General features: G+C 53.2%; 1 protein-coding gene across 2 annotated transcripts in view; it reads right to left on the reverse strand.

The window, feature by feature from the left end:
* Positions 1-446: 446 nt before the first annotated feature.
* The window catches only part of CCN4 (cellular communication network factor 4), a gene marked incomplete at its 5' end in the record, with an annotated part of 29,346 nt that continues 10,470 nt past the window's right edge, over positions 447-19,322 (reverse strand). For both annotated transcript variants that reach the window (XM_082674428.1, XM_082674429.1), the window contains 4 exons: positions 447-1,310; positions 3,035-3,228; positions 6,480-6,740; positions 13,240-13,519. In XM_082674428.1, the coding sequence (XP_082530554.1) occupies positions 1,011-1,310; positions 3,035-3,228; positions 6,480-6,740; positions 13,240-13,519 (1,035 nt within the window). In that variant the 3' untranslated portion in view covers positions 447-1,010. The remainder of the gene's footprint in view (positions 1,311-3,034; positions 3,229-6,479; positions 6,741-13,239; positions 13,520-19,322) is intronic.

Raw genomic sequence — 19,322 nt, forward strand, 5'->3', positions numbered from 1 at the left:
TGGGCCCAGGGACCCTTGCCACCCTAGGCTGGTGTAGACTGGACCCACTTCTTGGTTTCTGAAACCACTTCTTGGTTTGACCCACACTCACGCTGGACCCAAGGCTCCCTAAGAGCGCAGGAATGTCACAGGGCACCATTCTCAGGGGTCAGAGACATCACCCCAGGGGACTCCAGCAACTCCCATGAGCCCCCGTGCAGGGAGAGGATCCAGAAGTGAGGAGCCCGGCCGATTGCCCAGCGCCCTGCCCTGTCCACGAGCAGCAGATTCAGTGCTGGAGTCAATCGCTCCTTCTGACAGTTGGCGGACCTTGCTCTGACCCTGGAGTATTGACTGGGGACTTCTCCCAGGAACAAGAAGGAAGTTTATCGTCTCGCATTTCTGACTGGGATGAACCCAACGTACACCCCTCACAGGGCAGGGGTGAAGAGAAACCTGACCTCAACAATGCCCAGAATAATGGATACAACTGTTTATTAAAAAAACCAAACCCAAACAGCAATTCACCTCACTTGGCAAATGCTGGGTGACCTCGGGAGGCACAAATCTTTGGAATGAGAGATACTTTGGTGTGCGGTGGTCACAACTGTCGATCGGAGTAGCTCTAAATCCCATCTATCCTTCTGAATGGACCCAGAGAGCCTTACGATTTGGTATTTAAAGAAGGAATTAGTGACACTGAATGCCTAGCTGATTCTGTTCCTTGAGACTTGGGCAAGATCCAGCCAGACGTCCAGTGACTTGGACAGGCCGGACCAGCCTCGGGTACTGACCAGAACGGCTGGAGACAGGCACTTTCCTTGGAGTGTGCGTGGAATTGTCCAGGAGAGGACCCATTGTCTGGGCTTGAGCGGCACCACGATGGGTGCTTTGGGTGGTCGGAGACAGGAAAGGGGGCCACGGGTCCGGATCAGGGTTAAGGTGGACAAAAGAAGGCTCAGTGTGGGCCTCAGAAGGCTGCCTGCTTTACAAGCATGGGGCCAGGCCTCGAGCTCGTGTTTTGTGCCTGCCTAATTGGCAATTTCTGAGAAGTCAGGGTAGGAATCCAAGTCGGCAAAAATATCGTTGGGATTCCGACAGCTCAGGTTGCAGAAGCAAGCATTAATCCACAGGGCCTGGCGGGAGAAGCCAGGCCCGTCGGGACACTGGAAGGAGATGTCGATGGTTTTGGACTTGTAGGGGATGCAGCACCTGTTGTCCGTGCAGATCCCACAGTACTTGGGCCGGTACGAACGTGTGCTGGTGCAGCCGGCCAGTGTAAAGTTCACGGGCGCTTCTGGCTGGTACACGGCCAGACACTTCTTCCCTTCCTGCAGGAAAGGAGGTTTCAGTTGAGATGCTCAGAGGATCAACAGCCACTTTCTTCCCTCCAAGCCCTCAATTCTTCCCTTTTCACTCTCCACGTGCTCCACCTCCCTTTCAGATTTGCGGCATCTTCCAACTGGGAAGGACCACCCCAAATACAGCAAGACCCAGTCATATTACGCAGGAGGAAACAAGAGCACAGGAGGGGGCTGCCTTGCGGTGGTGGTACCTCTCAAGCTGCAATTTCCTTTCTCTCCTGTGTTCCTGCCTTGCCAATGCCCAGTCCCTGGTCAGTTTCACTAACACGGAATGCCTTTGCGGCCGCTTTAGCCCATCATGTACCCCTCGCTGGTTAGGGGCAGAACCATCATGGCCTCCCTGACTGGGGGATGCATTTTACCCTAAACTCTCCTCCTCCTCTGCCTCTGACAGACTCTCCCACACACCCTTTCCATGCAATGTATTCATTCACAATCCATGCAACTGGATTGCCATTATCTAAAGGGAGCTCTGTCTCTCCACCGGGCTGTGGGCCACTCGAGATGGGGCTCCTTCTGTGTCCCTGCAGTCTAATTCTGTGCCTGGTGCATAGTAGGCACTTACTAAACTCACTGAATGAATGGTCGTCGGGGTCTACTATGTACCAGCACCATGCCAGAAACGGAGGTAGAGCAGATCCAGGCGATGTGGGGTGGGTCTGAGGCTTGTATGATTGATCTGAGAGCTCTCTTAGGCACAGAATTATGGAAATGAACTTGGGTGGAAAGCATGAGGCAACAGCACGGGACGTGAATTCGTTTGGTGGTAAGCCCACCCCTACCTCGCACGCACCGTGCATTCACCCAGCTTAGGACTCTCTGTCCTGTGGCTGGTAAATTTCCCTCCCACGCTTTCGGTTAAGAGATGTTTGCTGAGTACCAAGCACCAAGAATACAAAGGCTAGTAGGGCAGGGGAAATTCAGAGAGGGAAAAGAGACAAGGGGAGGAACTGTGGGAAGCTAGGCTATCTTGTCTGCTGGACAACCCTCTCCTCAGCATCCCCAAGAAACCAGCAGTGCTCCCCAAAGGGAATCAGTGCTGAGTTTTTCTTTCTCTTTATGTTTCACGTGACACCAAGGCAGATGACCAGTCCTAAGGCGTTAGCAAGGAGGTCCTGGGTTAAGCAAATCAGATCCGTTTCTAACTCCAAGGACTGGGTCTTAGTCTCCTGTGGCCACTACACCCTTGTTCCTTTATTTTAATTATCTTTGACTCTCAAAGCTGGAAGGGATGTCCGAGATCATTTCTGGTGTTTTACCAATGAGGGGACTGGGGCTCAGAGATACAAGGAGGTTGGCCATGGTCACACAGAGTCAGCAGCAGATGGGCATTTGACTCCAGCAGTCCTGAGTCCCGTTGTCCCCTACCGCCCCGTGTGGCTGTCACGTGAGTGGGGGCTGGCCCAGGAGCAGTCAGTGAGGGGTCCTTGGAATCACCACAGGAGAGCACTTCTGAGGGACCCTGGGATCTCTCCAGAGTCATCTTGATTGTAATAACACGGTCACCACTTCCACTGAGTGAAATTCACAACCCACCAACCCAGTGACACATGTTATCCCAAGAAACTGCTACAACGTGGGCTTAATTATTATACAAACGGCCCCCCACAAGCAAGCTCAGGAGCCGGGCTCAAAGCCAGGCTTGTCTGTTACGCCCGAGACACCTGCCCCACCCTGGGAGGCGGACCCACCTTGACGTGTGGCCAGAGGTCCACGTCACACGGCCGCAGGTTGCAGAGGCGACTCTCCTGCTCAGGCCAGCACCGGACATTGACGTTGGAGATGCGGGTGGAGACGCCCAGGCCACAGCTGGCGGAGCAGGGGCTCCAGGGGCTGCTGTAGGCTATGCAGTTCCTGTGCCACGGCTCTACCTCATCCATGGCTGCTGCGGATGGGAACCAGATGCCCTGTCAGTTTCCAGTCTCTGTCAGCCCCCAATTCCTGTCGCCGCCGCCCTAAGGGCTGGGGTCCCTGAACCTCAGGCAGGACAGAGGTGGGCTGTCCCTCAGCACAAGAGGGCAAGCTGGCTTCTAACCAGCACAGTTTTCCAGGGAGAGGAGGGCTGTTCTGAGCTCCTTACACCTCTCCAGAGGGAGGACCATCTTTAGAGACAGGTGGACCTAAGTTCAATTCCCGCTTGAGCACCTAGAGGCTGTGTCCCTCTGGGCCTTAGGCTCTTCACTAGAATAATAACATCTGCCCTGCAGGGCTAGTACGGCAATAAAAGGGTCCAGATACTGACTGAGTACACATCAGGCATCTGCAAGGGGCTGGGAATAAAAGGTTAAAAGACACTGTTCCTGCCCCTGCAGAGATTATGCTATGTGGGGAAGGTCAAAGGGAAGCGCCCGCACTGTAGTACCAGCATTTCATCTGCGATGCTGTGGGCATTTGCGATGCTGCGGGCATCGTGGTTAAGGGGACACACAGGCTTCAGAGGCAAATGGCCTGGGTTCAGCTCTGAGCACCACCACTTAGTAGCTGGATAGCTTCCAATAAACTAGCTCCCACCTCCGTGTCCCCACCTGTAAGAGGGGCTGACAGTAGCACCTCTCTCCCTCCTGTCCCAGGCTGGGGACAGAAAAGATGGGTTCAGACACGTGACAGCGCTCAAGCTGTCCCTGGCCCTTAGTGAGCCCTCAGTCAAGGTGGACTGAACCCCAACTCTTGGCTGGTTCTATCAACGCGTGTATCCTGGCATCCAGTTACATGTGTAACTGGAGTGAGCTAGAGATGGAGGCAGGTAAAAAGCCAGGAAGACCAAGGAGAGATCTCACAGAGAGATGGAACAAGGTACCCGAGAGAAAGGCTGGAAGAGGAAGCCAGTCCAACCTGGCACACACACACATGGCAACCAGAGAGAGGAACGGGCAGGGACAGCAGGCGTGCAGGGGAGACGGGTGAATGAACGCGGGAATACATGAGTAAGAGAAGAGGATGGACAAGACAGAAGAAAGGAAAAAGAGGCCTCTGAGGACAGAAGGGAGGAGGGTCCGGGCTGGGATAAGCTGGGGCTGCGAGCACGGATGGAGGGGGCAGGGGGGAGGGATCTGCTTGGAAGGATGAAAGGGCTTTGGTTTCTGGGTCAGCCACTCAGCAGGGGCTCTGCTTGTGCACGGTCAGAACGGGGTCACTGGGCCACATACAATGACATGATGGGCAGACAGCCGCTGCCCTGCACCCTCACCCCGTGACCCTCCTGTGCTCTGCCCTGGGAGGCCTGCTGGGGACAGAACTTCCCCAGCCACCTCCTCCTTGGGCAGGGGATTGCTGCTTCAGGGGGCTGCTCAGCCCCGGATGGGGCACCCCAGGCCCCACCCAGAGAGGCTGTGCAACCCTGAACTGTAGGGGTGGCAGTACCACTCTCCTTCCTGGTCCAGTCAGACCCCTGGGGGCAGGCAGCCTGGGGACAGGTCTCTATTCTGGCCTTTACACTCCCCCCTCCCCTCCCTTCTCCTCCCCTCTCCTGTCCAGTTTGTTCTTCTCTGAAATCCTCCCTCACTTGGCTTCGGAAACCCTCTTTCTCCTGTATCCGTCCTGCCTCTTGGATTCGTCTTCCTCAGCTTCATTCTCTCTCGCACCTTACATGGCGGTGTCGCAGGGCCACATCAGTCGTCCTCCATCGAGGCAATTTTGTCCCCCCAGGTCACAACTAGCAGTGTCTGGAGGTATTTTTGGTTGTCGCTACTTGGCTGGAAGGTGCTACTGGCACCTAGTAGGTGGGGGCCAGGTGTAAACCTCCTCCTACAAAGCCCAGGGCTGTCCCCTCTCTAAAGAATGATCCTGTCCAAAATGAGGTCAGCACTGAGGTCGAGAAACCCTGCTCTACGCAGTCTCTCTGAGCACTTCTCTCTGAGCACAATCTCTCATGCACTTATAACTTTAAAAAAACAACCAGTACCCTCAGAACGCCCAAACTCCATTGCCATTTCTTCACTCCCTCATGTCCACTTGCCTGGTGGACACTTTCCTTCTAGAAGTGTCCTCATCTGCTGTCTCCCACGTCATCAGACGCTCCTGGTTTTCCCATTACATGCTTGGCTCTCCTTCTCTGTCTCCCCCTCGGCCTCCTCTTCTGTCCTCCCTCAAACATCAGCCCCCCAGACCTCTGCCCCAGGCCCCCCCAATACATTACCCCTAGGCCCTCAGCAGCTCTGGGCCGGAGAGTTCCGGAGCTCTCTCTCCGCCCCACCTCCCTCCTCCAGTGCTTTCCCCACAGGATGCTCCTCTGGGTGATCTCATGGGCAGGGCACCCAGCCTCAGCCTCAGCCTGTCTCCAGCAAGGGCGCTCTCCTCCCCAGAAGTACTCCCTGCTTTCTGTCCTAAGTAATGACGAGCCCCGGGAGTCTCTGTTACCCCTCTCTCTCCTTCCCCCCACCCGTTGTATTGACGCCGAGCCCTTCAGTCTTGTTCAATTCCTCTTGCATCTGTCCCTTCCTTGATACCTCTGCTCCCACTGCCCCAATTCAGGTCTCCTCGGCCCACATACCCATCCCTGCATCCCTCCATCCCTGCGTCCCTCCATCCATTCATCCATCCATATGACGAACACTGATTTGGTACTAGCTAAGTGTCTGGCATTGGCTAGGCTCATGTAAGCTGGGGGTGAAACAAATAGGTCTGTCCCTGTCCTCTATTTCCGGAGCTTCCTCTGGCCTGGCCTACCTGGCTGAAGTCTCACCTGTCCACCCATCCCCCAGAGTGAGCGGGAAGCCATCCACTCCCTCTCTGCCCTTCCACCTGCTGCTCAAGCCTCTCCTCCCGGGGTACCCTCACACCGGTCCTTCCTCAACCTCCACCCCTCCCCTCCTAAACTCCTTAGTAGGAGAATAAGGAACCGCAGGCCTCTGCTTCCTTCTTTACAAAGCACTTCCTCCTTTTACGCATGAAGGATCCCATAAGACAGGTGGACAGGTGGTCTTATTTCCATTTTACCAGTGGAGAAATAGGGTCCCGGAGGAAATGTGACTTTCCCAAGGTCACACCGCTCCTGAGTGGTGGACTGGGGGCCGGGGGCTCCTGTCAATCACAGGTGGACAGTCAGAGCTTTGGGAGTGTCCGCCCCCACACCCCCGGACCCCAGGGCCTGCCCTCCCCCCCGCGCCCTGCGCCCCGCGCCCCGCGCGCAGCACCCACCGAAGGCGCCCGTGTGGCGCGGCGCGGTCTTGCGTGGCCTCCTGGCGTCGTCGTCGCACACCCACTGCTCGCAGCAGCGCCCGGGCACGCTCACCCGCCGGGCGTGGCGGCACCAGACGCGCGGGGGGCGCGCGCGGAGGCAGAGCGGCGTGCAGCCCACCGCGCCGCCCACGCACGTGCAGTTGTACTTGCAGTTGGGCTGGAAGGACTGGCCGTTGTTGTAGCGCACGCCGTCCAGCACGCAGCCCACGCCGACCACCTCTGCGGACACAGGCGCCGAGGGTCAGGCAGGTGGGCTCCGGCGTCCCCCGCAGGGCAGCGCCGCCCCCGCTGGACCACGCCCCCCCACGTTCACGTCGTAGGGGAGGGGCGAAGGCAGAGCAGTGAGAAGCCACTGGGCCCAGCCGGCGGCGTGGGGGGAGTTCGGTGGCACCTGAGCAGAGGCAGCGCCAGTTCATTTAACCCGCGGAGAAATACGCAGTGCCACCCTGGAGCGGGGTGGGAGGCCGGGACGGGGAGCCAGGTGGCTAGCCCCTGGTCCTGTCCCATCAAGTGGCACAAAACCTGGTCCTGACAATTTTCTGCCTCCAGGGTCACGGTTCTGAGCCCGGCAGTAAAGCCAATTCGAACACTTTGAAACAAAGACTCAGTTCATTGAATGCAAATTTATAGAGTAGTCTAGGTGCTGGGGATTTAGCAGTGAAGCAAGGAGACGAAAAACCAGCCCTCGAAAAGATTACATTGTAGTGGGGGACAGAGGAAAGACAATGGACCGTCTAGAATGTTGATGGGGCCAGTAAAGCAGTTGATGGGAGTGTGTGGGGGGGGTGGTTTGCAGATTTAAACAAGGTGGACCAGCAAAGCCTCACGGTGGTGAGGATGATTCAGCAAAGATGGGAAGGAGGTGAGCTGCCCAGGTCTTGTGGGAGGAGCCTTCTAGGCCGGGAGGGGCTGTAGGCGGGAAGACCTGAGGTGGGAGCAGCCTGGGATGTGGGAGAGGGCAGGGAAGGGTGAGAGAAAGTCAGGAGGCAGGAGATGAGGTGAGAGGGGGCTTCCCTGGAGGCTCAGCGGAAAATACAAAGCTCTTAGAGCTTAGAACTGTAGCTGGCACGCAGTAGGTGCTCAATGAGTAACTGTTGAATCAATGATAATGAATTATGTTTCACAAAAACACTCGTGGTGCTGAGTTGAGAACAGACTGATGGGTATGGGTGGTGTCAGGAGGCCACACTAGGAATCCAGATAAGAGGTGGTGGTGATTGGACCAGTGAGGGACAGCCAGGAGGAGAAGGGCTCAGCTTCTGGGTATATTTGGAAGGACCCGCTGACAGATAGGATGCAAGGATGAGAGGAGAAGCACCAAGAAGGACTCCTAGTACTATGTCCTGAGCCCTGGAAGGAGAGGGATGCTCTGTCCTCAGAGGAGCAAGGTTGGGGTGGGTGGACTCAAGTTCCTTACTAGACACGAGATGCCTGGTTGACATCAGAGTGGCCGTGTGGAGCTTGTTCTGCAAGCCTGGAGTTCCAGGAGAGATCTGGGGCTGCTGGGCCCCCACCAGCATTCCCACCCTTGATGCTGGGTCCCACCCTGAGGACAGTGTCTGGAAGTGCAAGCAGAGAGCCCAGGGTGGCAAGGGCATTCACCTGAGGAGGGCTAGTCTGCCAAGAGTTCCAGCTTATCTCCTGGATTCACCCGAAGGTGAATCATCATCATCGTCATCGTCATCATCATCGTCATCGTCATCATCGTCATCATCATCATCGTCATCATTGTCATCATTATCATCATCGTCATCGTCATCGTCATCATCATCATCATCATCACCATCATCATCGTCATCATCACCATCATCATCATCGTCATCATTATCATCATCATTGTCATCATTGTCATCATCATCATCACCATCATCATCACCATCATCATCATCATCATCATCACCATCACCATCATCATCATTGTCATCATTATCATCGTCATCGTCATCATCGTCATCATCATCCCTGTATCTAACAGGAGTGAGGGTTCTTGGTTGCCTGACCTGCTTTGTGTTAGGCTTCCTTGCTTTGCTGATTTCATCCCATAAGGAAACGATACCACATCACCACCTGCATTTTCACCTACAGCAACCCTGAGTCTCGGCGATGTTGCATCACGCACCTAAGATCACAGAGCTCGGCTCAGCGGAGCAGTGAGGGCAGCCTGTGGGAATACTGGGGTGACTGCCGGTTTCCTTGGGAGGTGATGGTGCCGGAGAAGGTACAGAAAGGAAAGGCGCTAACACTCACTGCCCCTCTGATCTGGAGCCAGGCACCATCTGGTATCTCACGCAGTCCTCGCAGGGACTGCCCTAGGAGAGCTTTGTTCTCTTCCTTTGGCAGAGACGGGAACTGGGGGTGTGGGGTGAGTGCTCGAGGTCACCCAACAGGCGACTGATGGAGCTGCTCCCAAAGCCTGGGGGCTCTGACTCCACCATCCATTTCCTTCCACCAGACACCAGTAAAGGAGGGGAAATAGGAAAACAAAACAAAGCAGAGGAAGCGCTGGGTGAATCACTGATCTTTGCCTCTGAGTCACCCCTGGCGGCGCGCTTTTGCTCCAGGGAGCGTGTGCGCGTGCGCGTGTGTATTGGTGGAGGGGGAGAAAGGAGTGCTGAAGCCCGTCTCTGCCCGTGTGTGGGAACTTCTGGTGGAGAGGGCAGCGCTGGGTGCTGGGAGCCCTTAGCACAGTGGTTCTCAACACCAGCTGCACGATAGCACCACCGGGGGAGCTCTTTAAAATTTTGATGCCCACACCGTGCTCCAGTATATGAGGGTGGACCTGGGTTTCAGTATTTTTTATTGTTTTGCCCTTGGTAGCTCCCAGGTGAATCCAGTTTGCAGCCAGGCTTGGGAACCGTTGCCTCCAGAAGTTGTTCACAGTCCCCTGGGAGGTTTAGGGGGTAGGGACAAGCGATGGCTGGTACGTGTGATGGCTGTGGATTTTCTCGTCAGCGGACTCTGGCGCCCCTTCCTTATTCGATTTCTTCCTGACTAATTGAAGGACCAGCTCCTGGCTAGATGGGGAAGCTGGCTGAGTTTCCTTCCCCATTCAGATGTGCAAGCCCAGGCATGAACGGGTGGGCTTTCATTTTACTGACGGACTTCAAGGAACTCAAGTCACCTTGCTGTGCCGTCTGGACCTCTACTCCCCTTGCCCCACCCCTGCTGGACTGTCACCTGCCTGGGAGCAGGGACAGTGGGCCATGCCTTGTAACCCCATTGCTGTATTATCACTAACCTGTGTTCACCGCGTGAATGAATCAGTGGACGGATGGATGGATGTCAGATGGGGTGAAACCTACTCCGTATTGGGCTTCTACTGTGTATCAGGCACTCGACATCCTAACCACCCAGAGAGGTAGGCGTTATTCATTCATTGCATTTTTCCTTGATGAGGAAACTGACACTTAAAAAGGTTAAGCAGCTTTCCTAAGACCATTGTACTAGTTAGTTACGGCGCTGGGCTTCGAACTCAGGTTGTCTAGCTCCAAACCCCATGCATGGGTTTTCTACTCCCTCACTCTTCAGATGGGAGAGTCTGCGCTTGGAACCAGCCCTGCCCCCACACTCTGAGGATGACCGTGGACAAGGCTAAGGAAACTTCTACAAAGGAAAGTTGAAGCACATGAGACACTCACCAAGAGCAGCCTCAACCACCACGCGAAGCTGGTTGGATCAAGCTCCTTAAGTGACGTGCCCAAGGTCACGTAGCCAGTAAGTGGCAGAGCCAGGAGGCAAAACCCAAGTCTGTCTGCCTGTAAATTTCATGATCCTTCCAGCAAACCACACTGCCCTCAATCCTGACCCAGCTGCACTGAATGCAGTCATGTTTGTCCACGAAAATAGCCAAACAGTTTAATCCAGAGGTCACTCGCTGCCCCCAGAGGTGTTTAGTTTGGCCCGTGGGGTGTTTTTTTAAAAAGTTTTCAATGTGTTGCCAACATTTACGAATCATACACAAATCTGGATTTCTTTCTGGATTCACTTGAAAACGGAGCAGACGGGATCAGACCAAGCTCACTTTTCCACCTGGCCGCAGTGGCCAAAGCTTGCATTCACTAGTTTGCCATAATCCCTGTGATCCTCTCTTGGAGTTATTTGTGCCAGTGTTGCAACTGCTCATTTTATTTCCTTGTCCTGGCTTAGTGACATGCACATCTCTGAGGACAGATTTAGCCTGGCCAGGGGATTGTCCATTGGTTGTTGGCCATTTGCTGACAGATGGTGTGTATAGAGGAACACTTCTTTCTCTTTCCCCTCTCGCCCCAAAGCCTCTTCCTCTCTGGCGTCTCAGAGCCTGGACTCTCTTCTTTCTCGCATTAGGGTCTCATGAATTCAGACACTATGGCAGCATTTCCGGGAAGATGTTCCGTAGCACACTGGTGAATTGTGTGTGTGTGCGTGCGCGCACATGTATGCATGCTGTGTGTGTATCTGAGTGTGTGTGGTGGGGTAGGTGGGTCATTGGGTAAAATTCTGCCTGGAAAAACGTGTTCACTGTGCAAATAAGTTCAAAAAGAAAAGTCCTCTCATGACAGCTCTCTTTTTGGAATTTGACAATGGACGTGAACGTTTAAAACCTCTGAAAAGTTCTGTTTCACTTATTGAACCTTATTTACTCCGAAGTCTGTAGACCTACATGACCAGAGAACCCTTGGCAAGTGTAGTACTCATTACAGTCTCCTGAAAACCAGTCTTCTTTTCAAATACAAGGAATGGAAATAGAGACTCATGACGAGAGGGAGCCAGGTGAAGACAGGAGCTGACATTTAAAGAGAGAGGGCTGGTGCTAGATTGGGAAGCTGGCTTTCCAGGCCCCTGGTGGTAAAGGCAGGCAGGATAGGCAGTCCCGGGGTCTGTACAGTCTATGGGTCCATGAGAGAATGTCTATAAAGTTGTGGTGCCTGGCACGTGGTGAGATGTCTTTGCAACTTTAGGGAATCATATAGTCACAATGAATTTCCTTTTAATGACCTTAAAGAACAGCTGTAAAAGGGGAAAGAAATGATGAGACGGTCTCAGAGACGTGGAGGGGATTCTACTGCGGGAGGGCTCAGCCTGGTTTCCTTACCTGGGTAGGGGGAGAGAGTATATGAGTGACTATATACATCAGCAGTCAGTCTCAGACCTGAGTACAGGAGTGGTCCAAGGAGCTTGTTAAAGTTGTAGATTCCCATCTCCACTTGCAGGGAACTGGAATGAGTAAGTCTGGGGTGGGGCTCAGGAATAACATTTTTAACCAACACGTCAGATGATTCTATGCAGATGGAATCTGCAAGTTTTCACTGAACAGAGTTTTGTGGGGCTAATAATGAGTTTCAGTAAAAGGGGGGAGAAAATGGAAAGATGGCAGAATCAATGGTGGTTACTTGGACCGCGAAAGACAGATGACTTGGTGTGAAAGCTGAGGCATGAACTGAGGTCGAAAGAGCAGAAAGTGCTCATAAGTTAACCATGATTGTTTTGACTTGGAATTTTGTGCATAACCCTCGTCAACAACCCACTTCAGGGAATATAATGGGTTAACTGAGGGTGAGGGAGTCTGCTGTGTGTGAATATGCAGTGGTGTGTGTTAGAATCATAGTTACGGGGAAAGCTGGATTCAGCATTAGGGAAGAAGGGAGTTCTTGGGTTTATGAGGCTTTGAGTAACTTTTCAGAAGTTAGGCTGCTGTGTCATGATGCCTAGTGACGTCTTTTCATCATGCTGGATCAGGTATCTTGAATAAATGCTTAGATGATTCAAGCTAAGTGAATAACAGTCCAGATAGAAGCAGGAGACCAGAAAGTCCCAGAAAGGAGGTCTCTGAGAACCACAAAGGAAATGGTAGAACCCTGTGAAGAGCAAACAAACAACAAACAGCCTCTCCCCTGGCATGGGGCTATTATAAGGACAAAGAGTAAAGAAAAAGCAAAGGCAAATAGAAACCCCAGGAAAAACAAAAGCCTTCATAATAAAGGAAATTCAAACAAGTGCACTGTCTCATGTCACAGTGAAAAACATGTACATAATCCTAATATTGTAAATAGTGGTTTATAACCAAAAATATGACAATGATATTGGAAGATGGGGGAGACGTCAGGTGGTAGTAAGGAACTCAGACATCAGCTATCATATAGGGATCATTCATAGATTATCCACAATTGATATTTAAAGCTGATCAATGTATAACTGAAGACATGTATTGAGGATTTGCAACTACCAGAAGAAAGGGCTGGAAGCTAAAAGTGACTGTAGTAACCAGAGGAACATGGGTGGGTGGTAGGAAGGGATGGTTTCAGGCTGCTGGGTTTTATCCTTTCAAGGCTACTAAATGTTTTAAAGCCATGTTATTTTAATTTACAATATTACTGAAATATCTGGAGCTCTGCAGGGTCCTGGTGCCCCTGGGAGGTCATGGGCAACCAGCAAAGAGTTCTACCACTAAGAAAACAGAACCAGGCTTAGGTCTTGACTGGTGGATGCCTCTTCCCTGGACTCATCCATGGATGGAGAACAGAGAAGACAGCCAGGTTCTGGGTGCCAGAGGAATGCAGCATCCCTCCCTCCTCAGGAAGAGCCCAGCCTCTGGCCTCTAATCACGGCCTGGGGTAGGGGGCGGGGGGTATTTCCTGCAGAACTGGAGCCAGGCCAGAGGAAGGGCAATGGGTGGGGGTCCCTGGGCCAGAGCTGGGGATGCTGGGGGCTGGCCGGATGGTGTGTGTGGGGTGTCACTTACGTGCACATACTCCTACTGCGTACCTCGGGCTGTCCCCACTGTAGTCACAATAGAGGCCCCGGTGGGGGTCACAGACAGCAGCCTCCGTGCAGTTGTCCCCGAGCTGCTGAGCACACATCTTGCAGCATTCGCAGCCGTCTGTGATGAGGCTGACCCCCAGCGGGCAGCGGGGCGGGGAGGACGGGCACTCGCACGGCCACTTGCAGAACTGGGGGTGTGCAGAGGTGTCCTCCAGGGGAGCCGGGGTGAAGACCGTGGCCGTGGGAGCTGGAGAGAGGGCCTGCAGGGGAAGGGCAGACATAAAGGGAGCTGCCAGGTAAGGGGTTCAGAGGCCAAAGGTCTGCAGTCACCTTCCCATCTTCACGGTGTTCAAAAGGTTTACGCGAAATTATGTTTCTCCACCATGCTTTTACTAGCCAGACGTCTCCTTTCTCCTCAGTGCAACCACAGGAGGAGCCGGAGTTCAGAGACTTAAGCCCGTCGCCCAAATTCCCCAGCTGGTAGGCCAGGGGGCAGGGGGCAGACTCTAGGTCAGATCTCTGAGCCCCATGGGTGTTTCCTTCCCTTCTGATCATCCCGAAACCTGGGAGGTCCTTGAGTTGGCCTCGATTGAAGGTGAGGAAGCTACAGCTTTGAGGAAATGCCTTCTGATGAGTCACGCCGTGTGGCACGGCCCACACCCCATCCACCGGTTGCTCTTTTCTCTGCGTCCTAAAGATCTACCCTCTCCACTGAGGTTTCAGGTGTACAGCACAGTGATTCAGTTACACATACATACATAGACACATGCACATATATGTACATTCTTTTTCAGATTATATCCCCTTATAGGTTATTAGGAGATATTGAGTATAGTTCCCTGTGCTCTACAGTATGTCCTTGTTAGTTACCTGTTTTAGATATAGTAGTGTGTATCTGTTAATCCTAAACTCCTAATTTATCCCTCTACCCCCCTTTCCCTTTGGTAGCCACACATTTGTTTTCTATGGCTGTAGGTCTACTTCTGTTTTGTAAATAAGTTCATTTGTATCTTTTTTATTTTCAGATTCCACATGTAAGTGATATGCATATTTAACGTCGGGTTTCAGGCAGGTATTTTTATGAATTTTCTTCTCCTTCTTATTTCCCCTCTGAGCCCCGGGAAAGGGCTGCATGGGTGGCTCCTGCAGCTGGCTTGCTCTGCCTCCGTAGGGAAGGGAGTCATGCTCTTGTTGCTGGTGCAAACCATGCAGAGAGGGGTCTTATTTTGCGCTAAGGGTAACGGACCACCACTCCGCTTCCCCAAACTGCACTCCTCCCCAGAACCCCATTCCCATCCCCGAGCCCATATATTCATCTTTATGTTGGCAAATATGATGGACAGGACAACAGGCCAGCGGGGAAGGAGACGTAAGTCCCAAAGGGCCCCCCCTGCGCTGAAGATCAGGCAGATAGAACGGGAGGCTGCTGTGGGATGCCGGCCAGTATTAGGAGCTTCCAACTGCCTGTATCTCAGGGATCCAGTCCCCCGCCCGGCCCCTCCGGCTGCCTTCCTGAACGGCCCTCCTGGCCCCTCACTCTATACTGGAGGAAACCTAGGCCCAGGGAGGAAGGGAATTGCCTGAGGATGGAGAGTGGAGGCTGCATTTTCCCACCCCCAGGCGGTGGTCCCTGCTGGGGAGCCTCCTGTCTGGGGCTCCTGAATTCTGAGGTTAGCGGAGGTGGAACCAGGGCTTGTGCGGGCTGCCCCACGGGCCAGCTCCTCCGTCTTGAACCAGAGCCTGCTCTGTGGGCTTACAGATCTGCGCTTCATTCTTTGAACAATAGATGCTGAGATATTCCGACAGATTCCTTCTTTTCCTGAGGAGGAAAGCGAGATCCAAAAGGCAGAGGGACACCTCCAGGATGACACGGGCCATGTCAGGGCATAGGCACAAATGACTCTCCAAGCTCTCATTTCTGGGACCTTTACCTCTGCCCCCTCTGGGCTCTTTCAGTCACTCCACAAACGTTTGCTGAGCTAGCTCACCGTCTCTCTTAAGTTTTAGGCATTTGAAGATGAAGTTATTAAAAATGTCCTGTGCTTGTGGCGCCGCAGCTCATAGGAGAGACAGTTATTCGAGGTGATTTATCACAATGGGAGGCCGTGTGTGAGTGCTGGGCACCGGGGCAGCCCCGGGAGCTCTCTGACTACCAGGGCAGGAAGCTCTCTGCCGAGGTGAGTGGTGGACATCCTTGAGTGCCTGGCTGTGAGAACCAGAGGCCAGGAGAGATGGTCCAGGCTGAAGTGCTGGATTAGCTGGGCTCTTGATTCTGTGCTCGGCACATAACAAGTGCAGTAAATATTGATTTGACACATTAAGGGACTTTGAAAGTCAAAACTGCAAACCTTGATTTGAGGCTTTCGTCGCCTCTAGGCTTGGTTTCAGGCAGGTTTGCTGGTGGGGAGCAGACTGCTCTGCAGGTTGGCAGGGCTGGTCTGTGTTCATCGGGAAAGCATTTAGGTTACCTTCCCTCGTTCGCTTTTCCTCGAAAAGTACAACGTGACACACAAAACCCCAAACCCCCAAATCAATGAAACCACACGCTCACACACACACACGCACACACACACACACACACACACACACACCCTCATCTTTCTGACTCTGTGCAGAGAGACTTTTCCTTGTCAGTCTGTGACAGTGGAGGCCTGGAGCTTTATGAAGCCCCCAGACCACCTCTGACAGTCTCTAGACCCTCAAGACCTACTCCTGGCAGAGGAAATAAAAAAAAAACCCTCTCCTCCAGGAAGCCTTCCATGCCTTTCCCAGGTTGTATTAGAGGTGCTGCCTCCCCCACTAAAATGTGAACTTGTAAAGGACAGAGCCTGTGCCTTACTTCTCTCTGTGGGCCTGAAACACGGCTCACGGCCCACAGCAGGGCTGTGTCAGTGTCACCTGGTGGAATGGATGGATGGGGAATTGTTGACTCTGAGGGGCTTTGGTGTCTCTTGATTTTTCAGGGTCTACCATCTTGGAAGCTTTTTTCTCTGCTCTAAGTTTGAGGGTCAAGAAAACAGCATGGGACCCAAGACAGTCAGAAGTGGGTTCTCTGTGTCCTTGGACAACCTTTCTGAGCCTCAACATCCCCATCTGTGAAATGGCCACAGTAATGCCCCCTCGGGAACTGCTGGGAGGGTGGAGGCATTGTGTATGCAGAAGCACTGTGTATGCAGGCCTGGCAAAGGGCAGACGCTCGAAAGCACGACTTCGCCCTTGCGCTCCCTTGCTTGTGCGCCCTGCCTCGCACCCACACAGCCCAGCACAAGACTTGGGGGTCTGGACACTTTGAACTGAGCTGGGATGGTCTGGAATCTGGATAGTAACCACCTCCACGTGGTTACTATCCATCCTGCTGTCTCCATACCAAGTTAAACCTCCCCAGAAGGAAGCCTCCTTTCCAAGTGCACGCCGGGAGCCCCAGGGCACTCAGCTCCTCAAGGGGAGTTGCAGAGAAGGCCCCCCGCCTTGGATGAGGGAAGCAGGTGATGGCGCCGTGGGGCAGTGGAGGGAGGGGCCCCGGGTCCGCTGAGCCAAGCCCTTGCTGTTGGCGCCATCTAGTGGTAGAAATCTGCCATCCCTAGAAGGTCCTGGGTGAGAGCTGTGGGGTGGGAAGACCTTCAGACCCCAGGGCCTGAGGACTCCTCATTTTGGTGCATGACCCTCTGAATCCCGACTGCCTTGTCCAGCACCCACGCCCCAGGGAAAGTGACTGCACACACACACACACACACACACACACACACACACGCGCATCAGCCACCTTGAATACCCAAGACGGCACTGCACGTCCGCCTGCCCTTGGTCACGGTACAGGGACTATTGCAAACTCACTGGGCCTACATCATCTTTTATAACAGCAGAAGCTAAGGGTGAGCAAAGGGAAGGAAAGCAGTCAGAAAGCAAGGAGAATATCTATCGTCTGGAGAAAAAGCCAAAGAGAATCAAGAAGAGCCCTGGGTACTTGCAAATTGCAGCTGTTCACATAAGAGCCTCTTTTACAATGTGCTTCTGCATGCGGACTCCCCGCGGACACCACTGTGTTTACAGGAAAGACAGGAGGGTGGGGCTGTGCCCTGATGCTTCCCAGGCTGGGCACCCAGGGCTCAGGCTCCTGCCTGGTTCTGCCCGCTCAGCCCCTCAGCTCCCGGGCTGAGCCCACTGCCCACCTCCATCCTCAGAGCCCCCAGGGCAGTGCCTCACGCAGTCACTTCCTACCATGGCTCCCAAACTTTGCTGCATGTTAGAACCACCCAGAAGCTTTGATAAACACTGATGCCTGGCCACTGTCCGCAGACAGCCTGACTGAAGTGGTCTGGGAAGAATCCTGGGCACTGAATGCAGCCGAAGGTGACAAGGGTCCACTTGCCTAAGGACCTGGTTAAGATACAGATGCCTGAAGCCCACTTGGAATATTCAGCTTCAGCTCTTCTATGCTGGGCCCAGAATGTGTATGTTGACCTACACCCCTGGTGATTCTCGTGAGAATGGGAACCGTTGTCTTAGAGAACTGGGCCAGGGGAGGGTACGATGGGGAGATTCTAGGCCATTTTCCTGTCTTAACATGACTTTTCTAGAACATCACTTACACGCCTAACCTGTCAGCAGCTTGATCAACCTTCCACAAAGCAGTCCAGGCCAGACTGCAGAACACACACCGTTTTCGGTAAGCAGGCCTCATGTAGTTAATTGAAAATGATGTACTTTGCTTTTACTGTTTTGTGAGAAAGACTGAAAAATGAAAGAAATAGAAAAGGAGCAGCTCCCCATGATAAGACCCCTAAGTGTCAGCTGGGTACTGAATGAATGTGTCCCCTCAAATTTATATGTTGACGTTCTAACCTCTCTAAAGGTCATGGTATTAGGAGGTGAGGTCTTTGGGGGTGATGAGGTCATAAGGGTGGAGCCCTCACGGATGGGATTAGTACCCTTATAAAAAGGATTGCAGAGAGCTCCCTGGCTCCTTCCACCATGTGAAGAGACAATGAGAAGATGCCAGTTATGAAAAGGGTCCTCATGTAGAATGTGACCATGCTGGCCTTGACCGTGGACTTCCAGCCTCCAGAACTATAAGCAATAACTTGTTGTTTGTGGCCACCCGGTGTGTGTTTTCCTAAAGAAGCCCAAAGGGGCTAAGACCATGTCTGCCACTTAACCCTCTGGCAGGGAGGGTAATCAGTCGGCAGGTTGAAAGCCGAGAATCAGTCCATTTAATCATATTTATTGGACAAACTTAAGCAGATGAAAATTAAGAAGGAAAACATTTTTACAACAATAAATGGTGGTAGGCATGGGAGCAGAGAGTAGGAGCTGGCAGTGGTGGGGTGCCACCCTGAGACCTGAATCATCCTGATCGATGATGGAGCCAGACCCCACCATCCTCTGAGAGTGTGTGTGGTTCATCGATGAGCAGGGCCCTGGGACCAGGAGGAAAGGGCAGGGCATCTGCAGTGAGTGGAACCCATTTCCCAAGGCTCTGTGACCTGGGGCCGTGCTCACCCTCTCTGAGCTTCAGTTTCCTCATTTGTGAAATAGTAATGATGACAGCATCCTCCAGCAGCCCTAATGAGCAGTTATAGTCTTACCTCCATTTTACGGATGAGGAAACTGAAGCTCAGAGAGCTTAAGTAACTTGCTCACAGTCTCGCAGCTGAGAAGGGGTCTCTGAGTGTCCCCAGAGTGTCCCTCCAGAGGGACTTATCACCATGCTGCCCTACTCCTTCATCCCTTCACATTCATATCCGTACATTCATTCCTCCCTCCTCCCATCACACACATGTACTAAGCATCTCCTGCGCGGTTGGTGCTCAGATGAACAAGGCGTGTGGTTCTTACCCGAAGGCAGTCACAGTATGGACACACACACAAGATTATAACATGGGGTGGTGACAATTGTAATTCATTTGAGCCCAAGCTTCCAGGGGTCCCCGGAAGAGGAGATGGGAGCCTCTCGCGGGGCTTTTCAGGGACAGATTGCCCTTTCTTGACTCCTAGGTGTTCAACACTGAGCCTGGCACACCGTGGGCTAGTGCTTCGTGAATGGAAGGAATGGTAGAGAGCTTG

Source organism: Grampus griseus, assembly GCF_964374135.1.
Source record: "Grampus griseus genome assembly, chromosome: 17".
NCBI lineage: Eukaryota > Metazoa > Chordata > Mammalia > Artiodactyla > Delphinidae > Grampus > Grampus griseus.